Below are 17,702 nucleotides of genomic sequence, written 5' to 3'. Positions count from 1 at the left end.
CTCTACAGTCAAGTTATCGGTGATGGTTTCCAGCGCTGTTACAGTTGTTTCGTAAGGAGACGGCATGGTCAATAAAAGATGACACACTTTGTCACTCTCGTCCATTTTGCTACCCGTTTCTTCTAGTTCACGTATCAAACGGTCAAACTGTTGAAAATGTTCCTCTAATTCAGTTCCGTCTTTGCACTTTAAACTCAATAACTTTCTTCTCACGTACAGTTTTGATAAAATCGTCTTCCTTTCAAAAATGTTTTTCAAACACTTCATCATTTCATAGGCGGACTTTGCATCTTTAACATACTCGATATGTCGGTCAGTTAGACACTGTACTATAATTGACCGAGCTTTTGCATCCTTCACATGTAATGCCTTTTCATCTTGTGGTGTTAGTTCTTTACACTTTTCCGTTATTTCGTCTTCCAGCACTTCCTTACACTGTTTTTCGTCCAATAAACATTCCACTCTGAATTTCCAATTTGAGAAATTTGTCGCAGATAACTGAGGAAGATTGTTGTGCAATGCAGCCATCTTGTCTTCTTCTGCGGCGACTTACCGTTTCCAAGACATTTGTAGTTTTAAATATATCTCCCTACATGTGCCATAGCGAATTTTTTTTTTTTTTTTCTCCCACTTTCACGGGCTGGGCCCATAACCTGATAAGATTTATTTCATGCAGAGACACATGGTAATTCAAAATGTTACACTATTGTTACACTACGATTTAATACACATCTTGGTCTTTACATCCACTCATAGATAACTGCCTCCCTCGTCGTCTGTACCAGAAGTACCAACTCAATAGAAAAACATAACATTTCTCAAACAGTTTAACAATGGGCAGTGATTCCTCTCGCATTTTGCAAACTGTTGACATGGTGGAAGAGGATAAGAAAAGTTATGTTAAGTGGAAGCAGGCCATAGAAAGGTACGTCCGACCCAGGATCAATGAGGTCTTTGAACGATATGTGTTTGCTCAGAGGTGCCAAGAAGAAGGGGAAAGCTTTGAGCATTTTTTCACTGCCCTACGACATCTCGTGAAGAACTGTAATTATAATAACACCACCGGTGAGAGTGCGGAAAACAAGATGCTGCGGGATCGTATAGTTCATGGTGTACTAGACAAGGCCGTCCAAGAAGCTTTACTACGAGTTGATAACCTCACATTGGAAAAAGCGGCAGCACATTGCAGAGCGTGTGAGCAGAGCAAGCAACAAGCACATCTAATACACAGCAAGAATGGTGATAGTGAGTCTGACACTGTTTTAATTAGTGCGGTTAGTAAAAGCTCAAGTGAACAGCGTCAGAGGCCGGTGAAAGATGGGGAAACAAAGGGAGAATTTCAGTGCAGGCGATGCCAGTCAGTGCACGGACCCAAAGCATGCCCAGCATATGGAAAGAAATGTGCTAAATGCGGAGTCCTGAATCACTTTGCAAGGTCATGTAGAGTTCGTAAGGTACAAGTTGTGGAGCGAATTGAATTATCCAGCTCGCAAGAGAGTCTTTATTGTGATAGTGTCAGTGTATGTCCTGTTGATATTAGGGGTCGCATAAAAAGCCACAGAGACAGCAGTAGTGCTTCCTACCCCAATGAGTGGCAAGAAAAAGTAAGCATTGAAGGCGTAAAAATGATGGTGAAGCTAGACACCGGCGCACAGGTTAGTGTACTTCCACTTCAGGTTTTTAAAAAAGTGGACAAGCAGTTTAGGGTTGAGCCTACGAACGTGAAATTAAAGACTTTGGATGGTGTTATCACACCTGTGGGTAAAGTAACCTTGAACTGCCAAGCTACGAGAGCTGAAGCTTATATAGACTTTATGGTAGTGGACTTGGATGTTGTGCCATTGCTCGGGTTACCAGGATGCATACAACTGAACTTAGTGCAGCGGGTGCACTCTGTTGACAACAGGACGGCGAAAGACAGTTTTGTGCGACAAAATGAAGATGTGTTTCATGGCCTGGGTTGCTTTCCTCAAGAAGGTAAAATCATTACTAAAGTAGGAGCTGATCCTGTATGTTGCCCTCCTAGACGAGTACCTCAGGCCTTGAGAGGGGCACTCAAAGCTGAACTTGATAGACTAGAGACAAAGGGGGTTATTCAAAAGGTTGATGAGGTTGATGCCAGGGCATGGGTAAGCAACCTAGTTGTCACTGAAAAACCCAATGGTAAGCTTAGAGTGTGCCTTGATCCAACGGACCTAAATAAACAAATCAAACGACATTATCACATGGTTCCCAAACTCAGTGACATCAGTGAGCAGCTGGCAGGGAAAAAATACTTCTCCGTATTTGATCTAAGGGAAGGTTTTCATCAAATTGAATTAGGGGAGGAGGCATCACTGAAATGTTGCTTTTCCAGCCCATTTGGGATCTACCGATATCTGCGACTACCTTATGGAATAGCCAGTGCACCAGAACGTTTTCAACATCTGGTTGAAAGTAATTTTGCAGACATACCTAACACAGTAATATACTTTGATGATCTACTCTGTATGGGAAACACCGAGGTAGAACATGATGAAGCTGTTCAACGAGTGGTGGAAAGGGCTAGGGCTCGAAATATAAAATTTAATGTGGATAAACTTCAGTACAAAGCTATGGAAGTTAAGTACATTGGCCATGTTTTCTCTGCAGCAGGTATGAAAGTAGATCCAGAGAGAGCGAGGACACTAATTAATTTAAGAACACCCTCAAACAAAAAGGAATTGCAACAAATACTGGGGATGTTCAATTACGTTCGTAGTTTCTTACCGCAAATGGCAACACTTACAGCACCCCTATACGAACTACTGAAAGGGGGAGTCGATTGGCAGTGGCTACCCTTACATCAGAAAGTATTTGATGAGCTGAAGCAGAAAGTCGCTGATGCACCTGTCCTTGCATTATTTGACCCAGAGAAAGAAATCACCTTACAGTGTGATGCATCACAGTATGGGCTAGGGTGCTGTTTGTTGCAACAATCCAGTTCCGGTAACCTTCAGCTTGTCACAACTGCTTCAAGAAGCCTATCAGACAGTGAAAAGAACTACTCTCAATCAGAAAAGGAACTTCTAGCCATATACTTTGCAGCAACAAAGTTTCATGACTTTGTTTATGGTCGGACGGTAAATGTTCAAACAGACCACAAGCCATTGGTGGCAGTTATGAACAAAAACATAGGGAAGATAGGTTCCCCTAGACTACAGCGCCTCAGGCTCAAACTCCTTAAGTACTCACTGAAGGTGTACTATGTACCGGGAAAAGATCTGCACTTGGCTGATACAATGTCGAGAATGCCACTCCTGGAGACTGAACATGATCCTGAAATGTTGGAGGTGGTACATTCGTTGAGTGCACATTTACCAATGAGTGACAGTAGGAAAGTGACGTTTCAAAGAGAAACTAAGCAGGATTCCATCCTTTGTAAGGTGGCCAAAATGCACCAGGAGGGCTGGCCCCATACCAGTAAGATGCTAGGGAAATATGGTGAATACTACAAGGTTCAAGATAACCTACACATAGAAGATGGAATAATATTCCTTGGACACAAAATTGTGGTACCCCATACATTGCGGCAATATGTCCTGCACCTGGTGCATGAAGGGCATTTGGCAGTTGAGAAAACTAAGGCTAGAGCACGGCAATTATTCTATTGGCCCCGAATGGCGAAAGATATAGAGGAACATGTGTCAAGGTGCGGGATATGTGAAAAATTTAAGAGGGCTAAGTGCAGGGAACCTCTTATACCACATTGACGTCGTCTGGCCGACGACCACCCCAGAGCCCGACCTGCACCCGCCAGTATACGCTCCCGCTAACGGAACACACCCCTGGCCATGGCCCACCCGAGTCAGGCGACCCGAACAGCAATCAAAGACAAAGCCGCGGAAACCTGAGTAGACAAGAGAAGAACCGTACCCATTCCTCCTAAAACATTAAATTAGGATTTTAGCGACAATAAAATCTCTTCCAGACACACCCGTTTGGAGTCTAGCGTAATGAGGTCACGCCTGGCGCGAGAGAGGCCGAGCCTCCCTCGGACGCCATGCCAGTTCGGCAGTTCAGCGCAGCTCACGGACCGGGGCGGACCTACGTCCCACGGAGAGGCAACATCCTTTGTCTACATCGAAAGTAACGTCCGGTAAATATAGTCACTAATTAACAGAACCCCTTTTATTACTTAACCTCTCCGTGAGTACCCGGTCCCTTTTTTCGGTCCAGGACCTAATCCGGCCGCATCAATTTAAAGACACCCCGCACCACACTTGGTCAGCGGGGCTGCTCTTCAGTATACGGCACGGGCCGCCTCCCGCAACTTACAGAACTTTATTTAAGGTCACGCGCACGGCGCTGACCACAAACCCGCAAGGGAACTTGGACAAACTTAATTGCGGTGCGTGTTTCACCACAGTGGGCACAACACCCGCGCCGAGACATTTGCATACGGGATTGGCCGTCTCCAATCGTCCACCCCCTTAATTCAGTGTATTTTTGTATCCCGTATTTTGTATTGCTAACTTACGTTACCCGAGTAACGAGTGCCACGTAACTTGTGCGCGCCCCCTTAATTCAGTGTATTTTTGTGTCTCGTACTTTGTATTGCTAACTTACGTTACCCGAGTAACGAATGCCACGTAATTTGTGCGCGCCCCCTTAATTCAGTGTATTTTTGTGTCTCGTACTTTGTATTGCTAACTTACGTTACCCGAGTAACGAGTGCCACGTAACTTGTGCGCACCCCCTTAATTCAGTGTATTTTGTGTCCCGCCTTTGTGTTACGAAATTACGTTACCCGTGTAACCAGTGAGACGTATGAGACGTAGCAGCGTCCGAGGCCACGTAACGCGGAACACAAACCATACGGCGCCACGGAATAACGAGTAAACCCCCCCCGGGGACCTCTGTAGAGTGTTGTATTGTGTACGACTCGTTCCTATGAATAAAAGGTACGACACCACCACCTTAACTCCACGCCTCTTATTTAAAATCATCTCACGCAACACCGCCGCCGGCCCTAGTGGGCCACGCAGGGGCACATACATCCACGACCCCCAAACTCACGACTAGAACCGAGCTAGTCTGGCGCCCACCCGGACAATACGTAGCAAGAACCGCCTTTTCCCACTAGGAGCCACACCGGGACTCGAGCCCGAGACCCCGGACGACGGCATTTGGCGCCCGCTGCGTGGGGCAGAAAATAACGTGAAAATTTTTTTTTCTCCACCTCCTGGACATTTTCGAGATAAATTCACCAACAGGCGACAGCGGAGACACGAAACGGCCATTTTGGACACAGGAAGGGTCGAAGGCCAGACAGACCGGCGCGACGAGGCGAGCGGACAAAGGACACTCCAACCACCCCCACCTCCACACGTCATCACGGCGAGGCGAGCAACGGAGCGACGTCACCACCCCCACCCCGCGCGGACCGTTTTCGCCTCCTCTTTGTGCGGCTGTCCGGGCGCTCTCGGCCATCGCCTCACACGCCCATCCGCACCCCCGCCCATGCCGCGGCCATTCTCGGCCTCTGTTTTGTGCGGCTGTCCGGGCACCTGCCTAGCCGGCGAGCGCGACCCCGCGCGCAGACCTGCACAGCGCGCACAGAGCCACGAGTGAAAAACACGACTCGACACAGCTGAACACGCACGATAACAAGAGATGGATGCAGACGAATGCAGTGGGTGTTACCACCTCTACCCGAGATGGTACTTAAACGGCAGGATCGCCGCGGGGTACGAGTGTGGCTATTGTCAAGAGTATCGCACATACGGGATGACGATGTGTGGAAGCCGGTCGTGTCCTGGAGGAAGTAGCATGGGCTACCACTGCGACGAGTGTACCGACCTATGGCATCGTGACTGCACCAACGAGCGTGAAGGTACTTTGAGGCGCGAGTCCTTCACGTTCACGTGCGCGCGATGTACCGCAGGACGAGCCACCCAAGTGCAGTATTCGGGAGCAGCGCTACTAATTCCTCCCCTACGATACGCCGCGACAATTCACGACATCGAGACGCCACTCACGCAGACGCAAGACGTATCACGAACTCACGCCCCGACGACATCCGCACCGTCACGTACAACCGTCCCGACACCGACACTCACGCAGACGCAAGACGTATCACGAACTCATGCCCCGACGACATCCGCACCGTCACGTACAACCGTCCCGACGCCGACGACCTTCATCATGCCGCCAACAATCCCGCTCCCGTCGCCTCCTGTCCCGGAGCCACCAACCTCGGCATCCCTCGTAGACCTGACGCCTCCCGACCCAAGTCCGGAAACACCGTCACCAGCGAGACCACGCTACATCAACCTGACGCCACTCACGCCGACGTACTACGCCTCACCAAGGACGCCTTCCGTCCCGACGCCGACGCTCGTCACCCTCTCGCCGCCAATCCTGCTCCCTCCGCCTCCGGGCCCAACGCCACCAGCCTCAACACCCCTCGCAGACCTGACGCCACTCAACATGACTGCGACGACGCTTGACCCGCCAAAGCCGACCGAACGACGCACGACGCCGACCGTCCCACCGCAGTCTGCCACGACGACCCGAATCCGCAGCGTGTCGGAGACACCTCACGACGCCGGGATGGCCTCGCCACCGCACCTGACCACTGTCACAGTGCCGCGAAGGACCGTTCCGACGCAACCCGCGTCGTCTACGACACACGCCTCATCCGGGACGCCACCAGACTCGGCACCGACACGTCGCGCCACACCGTCGCCACCGCCTAGCTTCAATTACATGCAGCCGTCGTCACTGCCACATGAGCGCGCGGTCTCAAAAGGGACGCTGGAAAACGGAATGCCCAGGGCCACGACGCCGAGACGCCTGTGCGAGGCCCCGCCACCGGGACTCGCCCCGCGGTGCCCGCCTGGCTTCGAGGCACAGGGGATGGAGCCCACCAAAACGAGACAGACGCGCACGACATCGACGTCGAAGCCGTCTTCGGCACCGCCTGAAACATCAAAAATGCTAGAGGCGCCACGACGCCGCCCCTCGGCCGGCCTGCCACAGCAGCCACCGAGGCGACGCGCAATCTGCCCTCAAGAGGCGCCACGACGCCGCCCCTCGGACAGCCTGCCACAGCAGCTGCCGAGGCGACGCGCACACTGCCCTCAAAAGGCGCCACGACGCCGCCCCTCGGACAGCCTGCCACAGCAGCCGCCGAGGCGACGCGCGCTCAAGCCGCCAGAGGCGCCACGACGCCACCCCTCGGCCGGCCTGCCACAGCAGCCGCCGAGGCGACGCGCACTCTGTGCTCCAGAGGTGCCACGACGCCGCCCCTCGGACAGTCTGCCACAGCAGCCGCCGAGGCGACGCGCCCTCAAGCCGCCAGAGGCGCCACGACGCCGCCCCTCGGTCAGCCTGCCACAGCAGCCGCCGAGGCGACGCGCGCTCAAGCCACCAGAGGCGCCACGACGCCGCCCCTCGGTCAGCCTGCCACAGCAGCCGCCGAGGCGACGCGCGCTCAAGTCGCCACAGGCGCCGCGCCACAACACCGTGACGTCACCGCGGCTACCGGGTCGCCTGAGCTCCCTGCATCTGCCTGACGCAATGCAGGTCGACGCCACGGCACCTGGACGCCCGACCGCCCCACCACCGCACGTGACCGTCACTCGGCCGATGACACCTGTCATCCGTCTGGCAAGACGAGCCGCGAAACGCCCGCATGTCAGCAAGGCTGAGACGGGCCGTGCCGAGCGCCGCCCGCGCTTGCTGCCCGCCTGCCGAGAGCCACCTGACCTTGGTCGCCGCCGCCCCTGCCGGCCGGCACCCTGGCCACCACCGCACCGCCGCTCGCTGCGAGACACCGCAGCCACACTCGGAACCACTGTCAACCCCCGAGAACGAGTCCGGGGAGGTGCTTAGGGCACAACCGCACAACGACCACGCCGACACCACCCTCATGATGATGGAACTGGACGACGGGGACGAGGAGGCCTCTACTCCAAACCCGCCCGGCACACCGGAACGGGAGAGGAGGCTGTACCCATCCACGCCGTACCAGACGCTGAGGGCCAACGTCAACAGGCCACCTCGACGAGTCGACCCCCGGATGTTCGGCGTGGGACGACCCGGGACAGGTGCTCGGGCCCTACCAACTGCGGCCACCGAGAGCGCCACCCGGGTGGAGCTGTTGCCGGAGCTAGGAGGCGCCACGACGCCGCCCCCGGCACGCCTGCCACGACGGCAACCGGGGCGGCGCGCACGTTGGCCCAGTCGGCCACAATCACCAGGTCCAGTGCGCTGACCCTATCAGCCGCTGACCCCACCCAGGCGCCACGACGCCGCCCCCGGCACGCCTGCCACGACGGCAACCGGGGCGGCGCGCACGTTGGCCCAGTCGGCCACAATCACCAGGTCCAGTGCGCTGACCCTATCAGCCGCTGACCCCGCCCAGGCGCCACGACGCCGCCCCCGGCACGCCTGCCACGACGGCAACCGGGGCGGCGCGCACGTTGGCCCAGTCGGCCACAATCACCAGGTCCAGTGCGCTGACCCTATCAGCCGCTGACCCCGCCCAGGCGCCACGACGCCGCCCCCGGCACGCCTGCCACGACGGCAACCGGGGCGGCGCGCACGCTGGCCCAGTCGGCCTTGATCACCAGGTCCAGTACGCGGAGCCAACCAGCTGCTGAGCCGCGAACCACGCCGGGATGGAGTGGCCGGAGCTAGGGGTGGCCCCATGTTAGCGGGACCATAAGCGGCGCAAGGTCGGGCTTCACAGGGGGGGGGGCGTTTGACGTCGTCTGGCCGACAACCACCCCAGAGCCCGACCTGCACCCGCCAGTATACGCTCCCGCTAACGGAACACACCCCTGGCCATGGCCCACCCGAGTCAGGCGACCCGAACAGCAATCAAAGACAAAGCCGCGGAAACCTGAGTAGACAAGAGAAGAACCGTACCCATTCCTCCTAAAACATTAAATTAGGATTTTAGCGACAATAAAATCTCTTCCAGACACACCCGTTTGGAGTCTAGCGTAATGAGGTCACGCCTGGCGCGAGAGAGGCCGAGCCTCCCTCGGACGCCATGCCAGTTCGGCAGTTCAGCGCAGCTCACGGACCGGGGCGGACCTACGTCCCACGGAGAGGCAACATCCTTTGTCTACATCGAAAGTAACGTCCGGTAAATATAGTCACTAATTAACAGAACCCCTTTTATTACTTAACCTCTCCGTGAGTACCCGGTCCCTTTTTTCGGTCCAGGACCTAATCCGGCCGCATCAATTTAAAGACACCCCGCACCACACTTGGTCAGCGGGGCTGCTCTTCAGTATACGGCACGGGCCGCCTCCCGCAACTTACAGAACTTTATTTAAGGTCACGCGCACGGCGCTGACCACAAACCCGCAAGGGAACTTGGACAAACTTAATTGCGGTGCGTGTTTCACCACAGTGGGCACAACACCCGCGCCGAGACATTTGCATACGGGATTGGCCGTCTCCAATCGTCCACCCCCTTAATTCAGTGTATTTTTGTATCCCGTATTTTGTATTGCTAACTTACGTTACCCGAGTAACGAGTGCCACGTAACTTGTGCGCGCCCCCTTAATTCAGTGTATTTTTGTGTCTCGTACTTTGTATTGCTAACTTACGTTACCCGAGTAACGAGTGCCACGTAATTTGTGCGCGCCCCCTTAATTCAGTGTATTTTTGTGTCTCGTACTTTGTATTGCTAACTTACGTTACCCGAGTAACGAGTGCCACGTAACTTGTGCGCACCCCCTTAATTCAGTGTATTTTGTGTCCCGCCTTTGTGTTACGAAATTACGTTACCCGTGTAACCAGTGAGACGTATGAGACGTAGCAGCGTCCGAGGCCACGTAACGCGGAACACAAACCATACGGCGCCACGGAATAACGAGTAAACCCCCCCCGGGGACCTCTGTAGAGTGTTGTATTGTGTACGACTCGTTCCTATGAATAAAAGGTACGACACCACCACCTTAACTCCACGCCTCTTATTTAAAATCATCTCACGCAACACCGCCGCCGGCCCTAGTGGGCCACGCAGGGGCACATACATCCACGACCCCCAAACTCACGACTAGAACCGAGCTAGTCTGGCGCCCACCCGGACAATACGTAGCAAGAACCGCCTTTTCCCACTAGGAGCCACACCGGGACTCGAGCCCGAGACCCCGGACGACGGCAACATGAAGTTCCTAAACTGCCATATTTCCAAGTCGGTACAGATATCCTTGAAGTAGCCGGGAAGGCTTTCCTGATACTGATTGATTACTATTCCCACTGGATTGATATTTGACCATTGGCTGCAAAATCTTCTGCATGCACCATAAATGCAATGCAAGATGTCTTTAATGTTCATGGGTTTCCCAGAGTCCTCATTTCAGATAATGTACCCTTCAAATCTTATGAGTGCCAGCAGTATTACAAAAAATATGGCATCACACTAACTACTTGTAGTCCACACTACCATCGAAGCAATGGGATGGCAGAAAAAGCTGTGGGAATCAGTAAACAGATCCTACGCAAGAGCAAATCAGAAGGTACTGACCACAGGGACCTCCTGCGTGAGTATAATAACACCCCTATCACTGGGCTGCAGGCATCTCCAGCACAAATCTTATTCAGTAGATGTGTTAGAACCACCATGCCCATAACCACAGCCATGTTGCAACCAGTTGTTCAAGAGGGGATCTATGAAGCCTTGCAAGCCAGGCAGGCTAAGTTCAAGCAGTACTACAACAGGTCAGCTCAGAAGAAAGACGTCAAATTTCAGGAAGGCGAGCGGGTAGTCACGAAGATAGAAAGTGACAGTGTCTGGGAGCCAGCTGTAGTTATCTCACGAAGCCGTGAACCACGGTCATACCTCATCAGGAAAGACAGGAGTGGCAGAGTGGTCCGAAGAAACACGTGTCATTTGCGCCCTTCACGGTTCAGAGGAAACAGACAGATAGATTGGGTGCCATACCAAGAAATTGATGAAGGAGGTCAAACAAGTCCTACAGTGCAGGGTGGAAGAAGAAGTACTGATACAGACATAGAAGGTTTTAAGGGATTTAATAATGACAGTGAGAGGGTAACAAGTGATGATCCAGGAATAAACAACGGTAGGGACTTGCCAGACAGCAGAAGCAAAGACCATTACGTGACCAGGAGTGGTAGGAGGGTCAAAGTGAAACAAATGTATGAAGGGTAACATGTAACATGTATAAGGAAACCTGAGGTGATGAAAAAGGGGGAGGTGTTATGGGTGTGGTAGTTGGCACCCATGACAGTTAGAAAGTGCATGATGTAAGATGGTGTCATATTGATGTATTTTGTAACAGTGACTACAACGTCATATAATAAAGATATAACAAAGAGTGAAACTAAAGTAAAGTTACAGGCTGTCGCAGAACTTTATGTAGGAGCAAACAGTTTACCGGCCAATTAATAACTGTCTGAATTTTAAAAAAAAGTCGTAGTTTTTGAGTTATACTCATTATAGGAATTTTTTTTTCTTTTAAAGTTTTAAAATATTCACCCTGCATCTAGTTATTATATACTGTGAATACAAATTTTCATTTTGAAATCTTGCTTGAACGACCATCTTTGAAAATAAGTATGAATAAAGTAATTTATCAGATTAAAATATTTTGCATTATAAATCGTGTAAAGAAATATTTCCTACCAAAAAGTACAGCATGTTGATTTTATTTTGAATTGTTATCAATTGTAGTGTTATTATGGATTGTGAAAAAAAAAATAGAATATTATAATATGGAAATTTGTTGCCTCAGTATCTAATAATTTGGTGCAGGGTAAGGATTTCAGGACTCTAAAAAAGTCCCTTTAACTCTAGAACAACTATCTGTGACTCTTTTGTAATTAATTCAGGACCATCATTAATTGGCCCATAAACTGTCTCTGCTTGAGTTGATTTCTGGGACAATATAGTATCCAACATTAAGAGTTTTTGTATTTAATTAAATTTAATTGTAAGGAAAAAGAAGTTACACTATTTTCATGATAACATAAGACTTTATTTGACTGGCAAACATTCAGACTTTAACACCTCATTACTACCACAAGACTTACTAACCATGCATAAATATTTATTTTGTTAATTTAATAAGAATACCCCCAACCATAATCTAAATGTTCACTTAATACCTGCCAAAAATATCTCACCTCATCTTGAACAGAATGTAGTAAAAGTTTAGCGAGTCTTTTCCCAATGACTGCAAGTTCGTGTGAAATGCGCCAGTGGCTTGTTTTTCCTCCATAGGTTGACAGTTTTAATTCCTTTTCTCTCCCCTGTAAAAATTAGAGTTAGCCGACACCATGGATGTTAATTATGGCCCCAAACCACGGCTGTGTGAAATCCAGCTTAAGAAAAAATTTTCGGGATCTGCAAAGTTTTTTAATTTTTCGGAAGACTAAGTCAAAGAAAATTAGTCTTCGATTCAACTTATACTTTCTGAAGCGCTTTACAACCCCACTCATTTTCATTCACATTTTGACGTTTATATGTTCAGCTTACATTTTTGGCTTTGTGATATTTTAACAGTAGACAGTCCTTGCTCTGTAATGTTTGTGGGGTATTTATGTGATAGATATCCATTTTGCCCATTTGTAATGTTTACAGGAAAATCGAGAACCAACTTCAGCATATCCAGGAGTTGTTGAAGACCCTACCAAACTTGACTCCTGTCAAAGGAAGACAGTCTGATTTCGAGAACAAGCTCTCAGACCTTGATAACATACTGAGAGATATTGGTGGAAAAATCAGTGAAGTAATTGCAAACTTTGGATAATATGGTTATTAGTAGTTCTTTGACTAATTCTTATTTTAATTTCTTTAGGATTTACTCTTTTTTTATAAAATTATTATTGGTATACTTAACCATACACCTCATTAAAGTAACTTCAAGTACATATACAACAACTGATGACATTAAATATCCTTAAAGTTGATCACGTTTCATGTATGCACATCTATATACTATACATAAATCAAGGTTTCGTTTTTACTGAAGTTGCATGATTCTCTGCATGAAAATACAATGCATTTACTTTAGCACTGATTGTAGCAGAGTAGTTAACATAATCATCCCTAAAGCGTTTTGATTCACAATATTTTGGTCTTGAGGATTGAGCAAGTCGTGACATTGCCCATGTGGCTTGTTGGAAATAGGTTCGCAGGTTAACAGAAGTTTATTTGGAAAATGAATCAAACTTAGAAATAGTAAGGCACTAAACCAATAAAGTATATGAATATTGAACTCATAAAAATACCATCAGAAAAGTATGGTTATCAAAACTACTCTAATTTTCACTTTGCTTATGTTTTAATTAAGCTTTTGCCAATTGAATCGTTCTTGAATTATTTAATCTCTTGAATAAAAATAATATTATTATTACATGAGCTAAAACTATTTTCGAATAATTTACTGCCAAGATACACACATCCTTATTGACCACAAACGCCAGCCATCACTGATCGCTTGGAAAGTACAGTTGCATACGCAATTTGCTGAACGGATTGGCAAGGGGGAGGGGGGAGGGTGTGGCCCCCTCAAACCATCCATTTTTTTAAGGATTTTTTAGAAAAATAAATATGTCAAAATATGCAATAAGCTACTAAACAATAAATGTTTGTAATGGAGAAATTGATGTTACACTTAAAATCTAAATCAGTACATTTTTTCTTGTATAAGAAAACCACGATAAAGTTTTCATGAGTGCTGTTTTTCATTAGTACTTACGTGTGTTAAAATTCTTTCTTATTTGAAGAGAAATAAGTGTGCATTATTCGAGTCTAAATTTTATTACAGTAGAACCCTATTATAACATTTTTCAAGGGGTCCAAGGGGAGGGGGGGGGGGGGGGGGTAAATTAAAGTAAGAAACCAGTATAAGCAGAAACTATCCATTTTTGTCAGCATTTGAACTTTTTACTAATGGACTCATCAAGCTATGTATACAAATATTTTAAAACCATTGATGGGTACATTTGTTGCTCTAATTTGCCTGACCAAACGAACAAATTTTCTTCAAATTTGACGTGCTTCTAGCTTCTATTTTATTGGCATTTAAAGGAAAACTGCCACATTTCTGTAAAATTGTTTCACAATTCATGATGATGTTTAGTGTGGAAATGCCTATGTCCAATTCCTTTGTCACTTGAACATGTGTTTTTTTGGTATTCCTAGCTACGAATGGAATAAATTTAACTCTGTCAGCAATAAAAACCGCTCTTTTTTTTTTTTGCAACCGTTGAATAGTGGGCAAACTGATGAAAACACACCAGAATGGCAAGGAAAGAAGGATATTATTTTTTTCAAGACCTGTTTGCCGACAGACACGTTACTGCTAACGTTACGTACCTTCGATATATCACATACACATCGTTTGCCAGCACTTACATGTAGCATTAGTTTTATGGCACATCTATGTTTTGCTTTTTGCATATTGCAAGATATTACTCCTCAAAAAACAAAAGCAAATCACAACTTGTATAACAGGTCCAGACGATCTTTCACATAATCACTGTAGGCCTAACTGGAGGCTCGATTACAAAAAAAAAAAATTTTAGTTCCATACTTAATCTTCTAAGTAAGCTTCAATGTCCCGCGGTTATGTCCCGGGTTGTCACCCTGTGCCACTGCCGACGCCTGGGGTCGAATTTATATTTTATAAAAAAAATATCTGAAAACCTAAACAAGTTACTCCTTGGCCTGGCCCCAACCAGCAGGCGTGAAATTGTCTAATTCGTTAAACATCACTTTGTTTTTGTGAGCTCCCGACGACGCGTCCAAACGCAGCGACAATCCAGCGACAACTATTGAACAACGAATGTGTCTTCCCTTACAAAGGTGAAAACAAAAGGGGTACAGCCCCGTGTGTCAACCGACCAATTATAAAACAGAACCAGAAACGTGACCATATAGGCTGCTAAAATTTTTCTCTGAAAGTTTGGAAAGGCACATCACACCACCTAAAGCTTCGTTCTAATTGGCTTGTGAGGTAGCACCCAGTGAAAGTTCTAGTGCCTTGCGGAGCAGTTGTGCACCTACGTGCTGGGTTTTCCCAACAACGCATTAACTTGAGGTGTGAAAAATAACAAACTGGCAACTCTGTCTCACGGTCGTGTCTACCTTTCTTTTTAAACCTTCTATAATGTTATCGCCTCGCTAATCAGAATATGCTTTGTAATCGTAAAAACGTAATTAATAGACAAATTAATTTTAACTGTCCAAACAAATTAGAGTAAGAAAATATTTGTAAAAAATACATTCATCTTTAAGTAAAACTTAACCAAAATTAATAATAATTAATATTAAAGCACAAGAAACTATAACTTAAATGTGTATTATGCATAATAAATAAAACATGAGTATGAATTAAATTATGAAACAATAAGAAAACATTAGCAACATAGCACATCCTCAGTTAATTGTTATTAGTAGCAGGGGGCAGGAATTATGCTATGTTACAGTCTTTACATTCCATATATGATTGTGTTCATTGTAAAATAAGGTTCTGTATTATATTAAGACTTGAATTTTAATGTATGTTGATTTTTCAGAGCCAAGCTGTGTCATCAAGCAACAGGGGTAAGCTTGACCAGGTGAAGTCATACAGTGATGAAATCATGAGTTTGGACGAAGAAGTCAACAGACTGTTGAACAAAGGACAGTCGTTCACGAGTGATGGGGTTGAGCTACTTGAAGACACCAGCAAGTACTTGAATGTTGGTACAAAAATATTGTTGAAAATTATTCCTATGCATGCCACGTGTTCAAATTATACAGACTTTGAATCAACACTTTTCATAAACAGTGGTAGGGTGTAATTTACTACAAGCAATTCAGTTACGTATCTGTAACTATTACCTAAGGTTCATACAATTGAAACAGTAATAGTTTTAATTTTAAATTAAAAAGAACTTCAATTTATCTTAAATTTAATTAGAAATAAGTAAAGTAAATATCTTTTGAAGTATGTGCAGGGTTGAAAAAAATTTAGAAAAAATAACTAGAAGAAGACTTTTTAAGGGGATCTAAATATATGTATTTATTGGTAAAGTGCAAAATTATTTAGTTTTCAAGTTTTAGTTGTAGTATTCTAGAAGTTTTAATGTGACTGTTACATTCTGGCAGTCATATTTTCAACAGAAGTCATTGAAAATATTTATTATTTCAGGATTCAAAAGAAGCACTATCCGAGCTGCGTAACTTAACACGGTTAGTAGAAGTACGCGAAGGCATTCTGTACCGTCTGAGTCATCTGTACAGAGAGAAGTACGTGATCCCAGTCCAGCAGCACGCCAACATGCTAGTTGAAAGAGCCCTCAACTACACCGCGCTTTTCGGCCCGACACGTCACAACGCCACGTTCGCGCTCCGTGCCAGCAAGGCATACCAGGACATCGTTGACGCGCTAGCGAGCGCCCGCAAAGCAGCGATCAACGCCAGGAGTGCAGGGGAGTCGGCATACAAAACCGCTCATCCGGACAACGAAGATAACATCCTCGACAAGTCGCTGATATCCGTGGCCAATTCGGATCGCTTGGTGGTACGTGCGAAGCAGAAGAAGGATGAAACGGAAGTGCTGCTTGATGAATACAACAAGCAGCAGAAAATTGTCAAGAAAATCGAAGAGACCGTGAAAACCGCTGCTGAAAATGACAATTTCATCAACAGAGAACTGTCTAAACTGGAAAACGAAGGAAATGCATCTCAGCAGACTGTGAAGGAAGCCTTGCTCAAACTGAGTGGTATTTCTGCCACTAGTTCTGACACTCATCAGCAGGCGACAAATATAATTGACAATGTGAGGAACAAATTACGGCCTCGGTTGAACAGCTTAGACATACAGCTCCAGCTTGACTTTGTGGAGAACAACATCACGCAAGGCCTGAACAATGTGCGTTTCTCTGATGAGCTACTTACCCGGCTGGCAACTGAGGCTGAAGAAAAGAAACGAAGATACGAAAAGCTGAATGCCTCCATAGCTGACAAACTGCAAGAACTACGGAACAAGATCATGAAGGCGCGGCACACTGCTAGTGGGGTAAGGGCTTCATTATTTTATTTACTACTGCAGCAAATAGTATAATAATATTAGAATTCAAAAGATTGCTAAAATTATGAGATGTTTACCATTTATTTTTATAGCATTCATTTGGTGTCAGGCTAAAATTCACAGTACCTGCTATGGATACTCTACCCACATTTGATTTGCTTTTGGCTAATTTCTCATTCCAGTACCTCTACTTCTTTTGAGTGTTGTCTATGTGGTTTGTTCTCTCTGCTGCTAGCTGGTAGTTGTCTGGCTCACAGTCGTAGATGGAAGTAGCGGAACAGTTATTGCGAACCTGTCATCAAAACAATGCAGATGTACAGATGTTTGCAATGTAACTGGTAACCAAAATAATTAGTGGAATTCTCCAAATCTCAAGTTATTTAAATGCACTAATAATCAAAATGTGTGAAATGGACTTGTGCCATAATGAATAAGTTACCTGACATGTTTATAATGACTTAAGTAAAAGCTTTACAAGTAAAAGGGGGAAAAAAAAAAGTGGTTCAAGGTGTTTAATGAAGGCAGGAAAATTCTTCTACATGTCAATGAACTGGTCATTTGCCATTATGTATCAAGGGGCCCGCCTAGTCAGGGGTTTGTTTGTGTCAGTGAGGCAGGATGATAAGTCGGATGGTTGCTGGTATTTCTAGCGCTGTATCTCCTCTAAGTGTAAG

At 47.0% G+C, this 17,702-nt stretch overlaps 1 protein-coding gene across 1 annotated transcript in view; it reads left to right on the top strand.

Annotated features, from left to right (window-relative positions):
- Positions 1 to 17,702, top strand: part of LOC134527624 (laminin subunit alpha-1) — a 597,962-nt gene that overhangs the window by 516,872 nt on the left and 63,388 nt on the right. Inside the window, exons 28-32 of the mRNA XM_063360509.1 lie at positions 1,541 to 1,655; positions 8,973 to 9,118; positions 12,588 to 12,735; positions 15,530 to 15,694; positions 16,147 to 17,016. Of these exons, the coding sequence (XP_063216579.1) occupies positions 1,541 to 1,655; positions 8,973 to 9,118; positions 12,588 to 12,735; positions 15,530 to 15,694; positions 16,147 to 17,016 (1,444 nt within the window). The remainder of the gene's footprint in view (positions 1 to 1,540; positions 1,656 to 8,972; positions 9,119 to 12,587; positions 12,736 to 15,529; positions 15,695 to 16,146; positions 17,017 to 17,702) is intronic.

The sequence above is a fragment of the Bacillus rossius genome, chromosome 1 (genome assembly GCF_032445375.1).
Source record: "Bacillus rossius redtenbacheri isolate Brsri chromosome 1, Brsri_v3, whole genome shotgun sequence".
NCBI classification, from domain to species: Eukaryota; Metazoa; Arthropoda; class Insecta; order Phasmatodea; family Bacillidae; genus Bacillus; species Bacillus rossius.
Note: the sequence above shows the minus strand (reverse complement) of the source record. Positions and strands in the feature narration are given on the sequence as shown.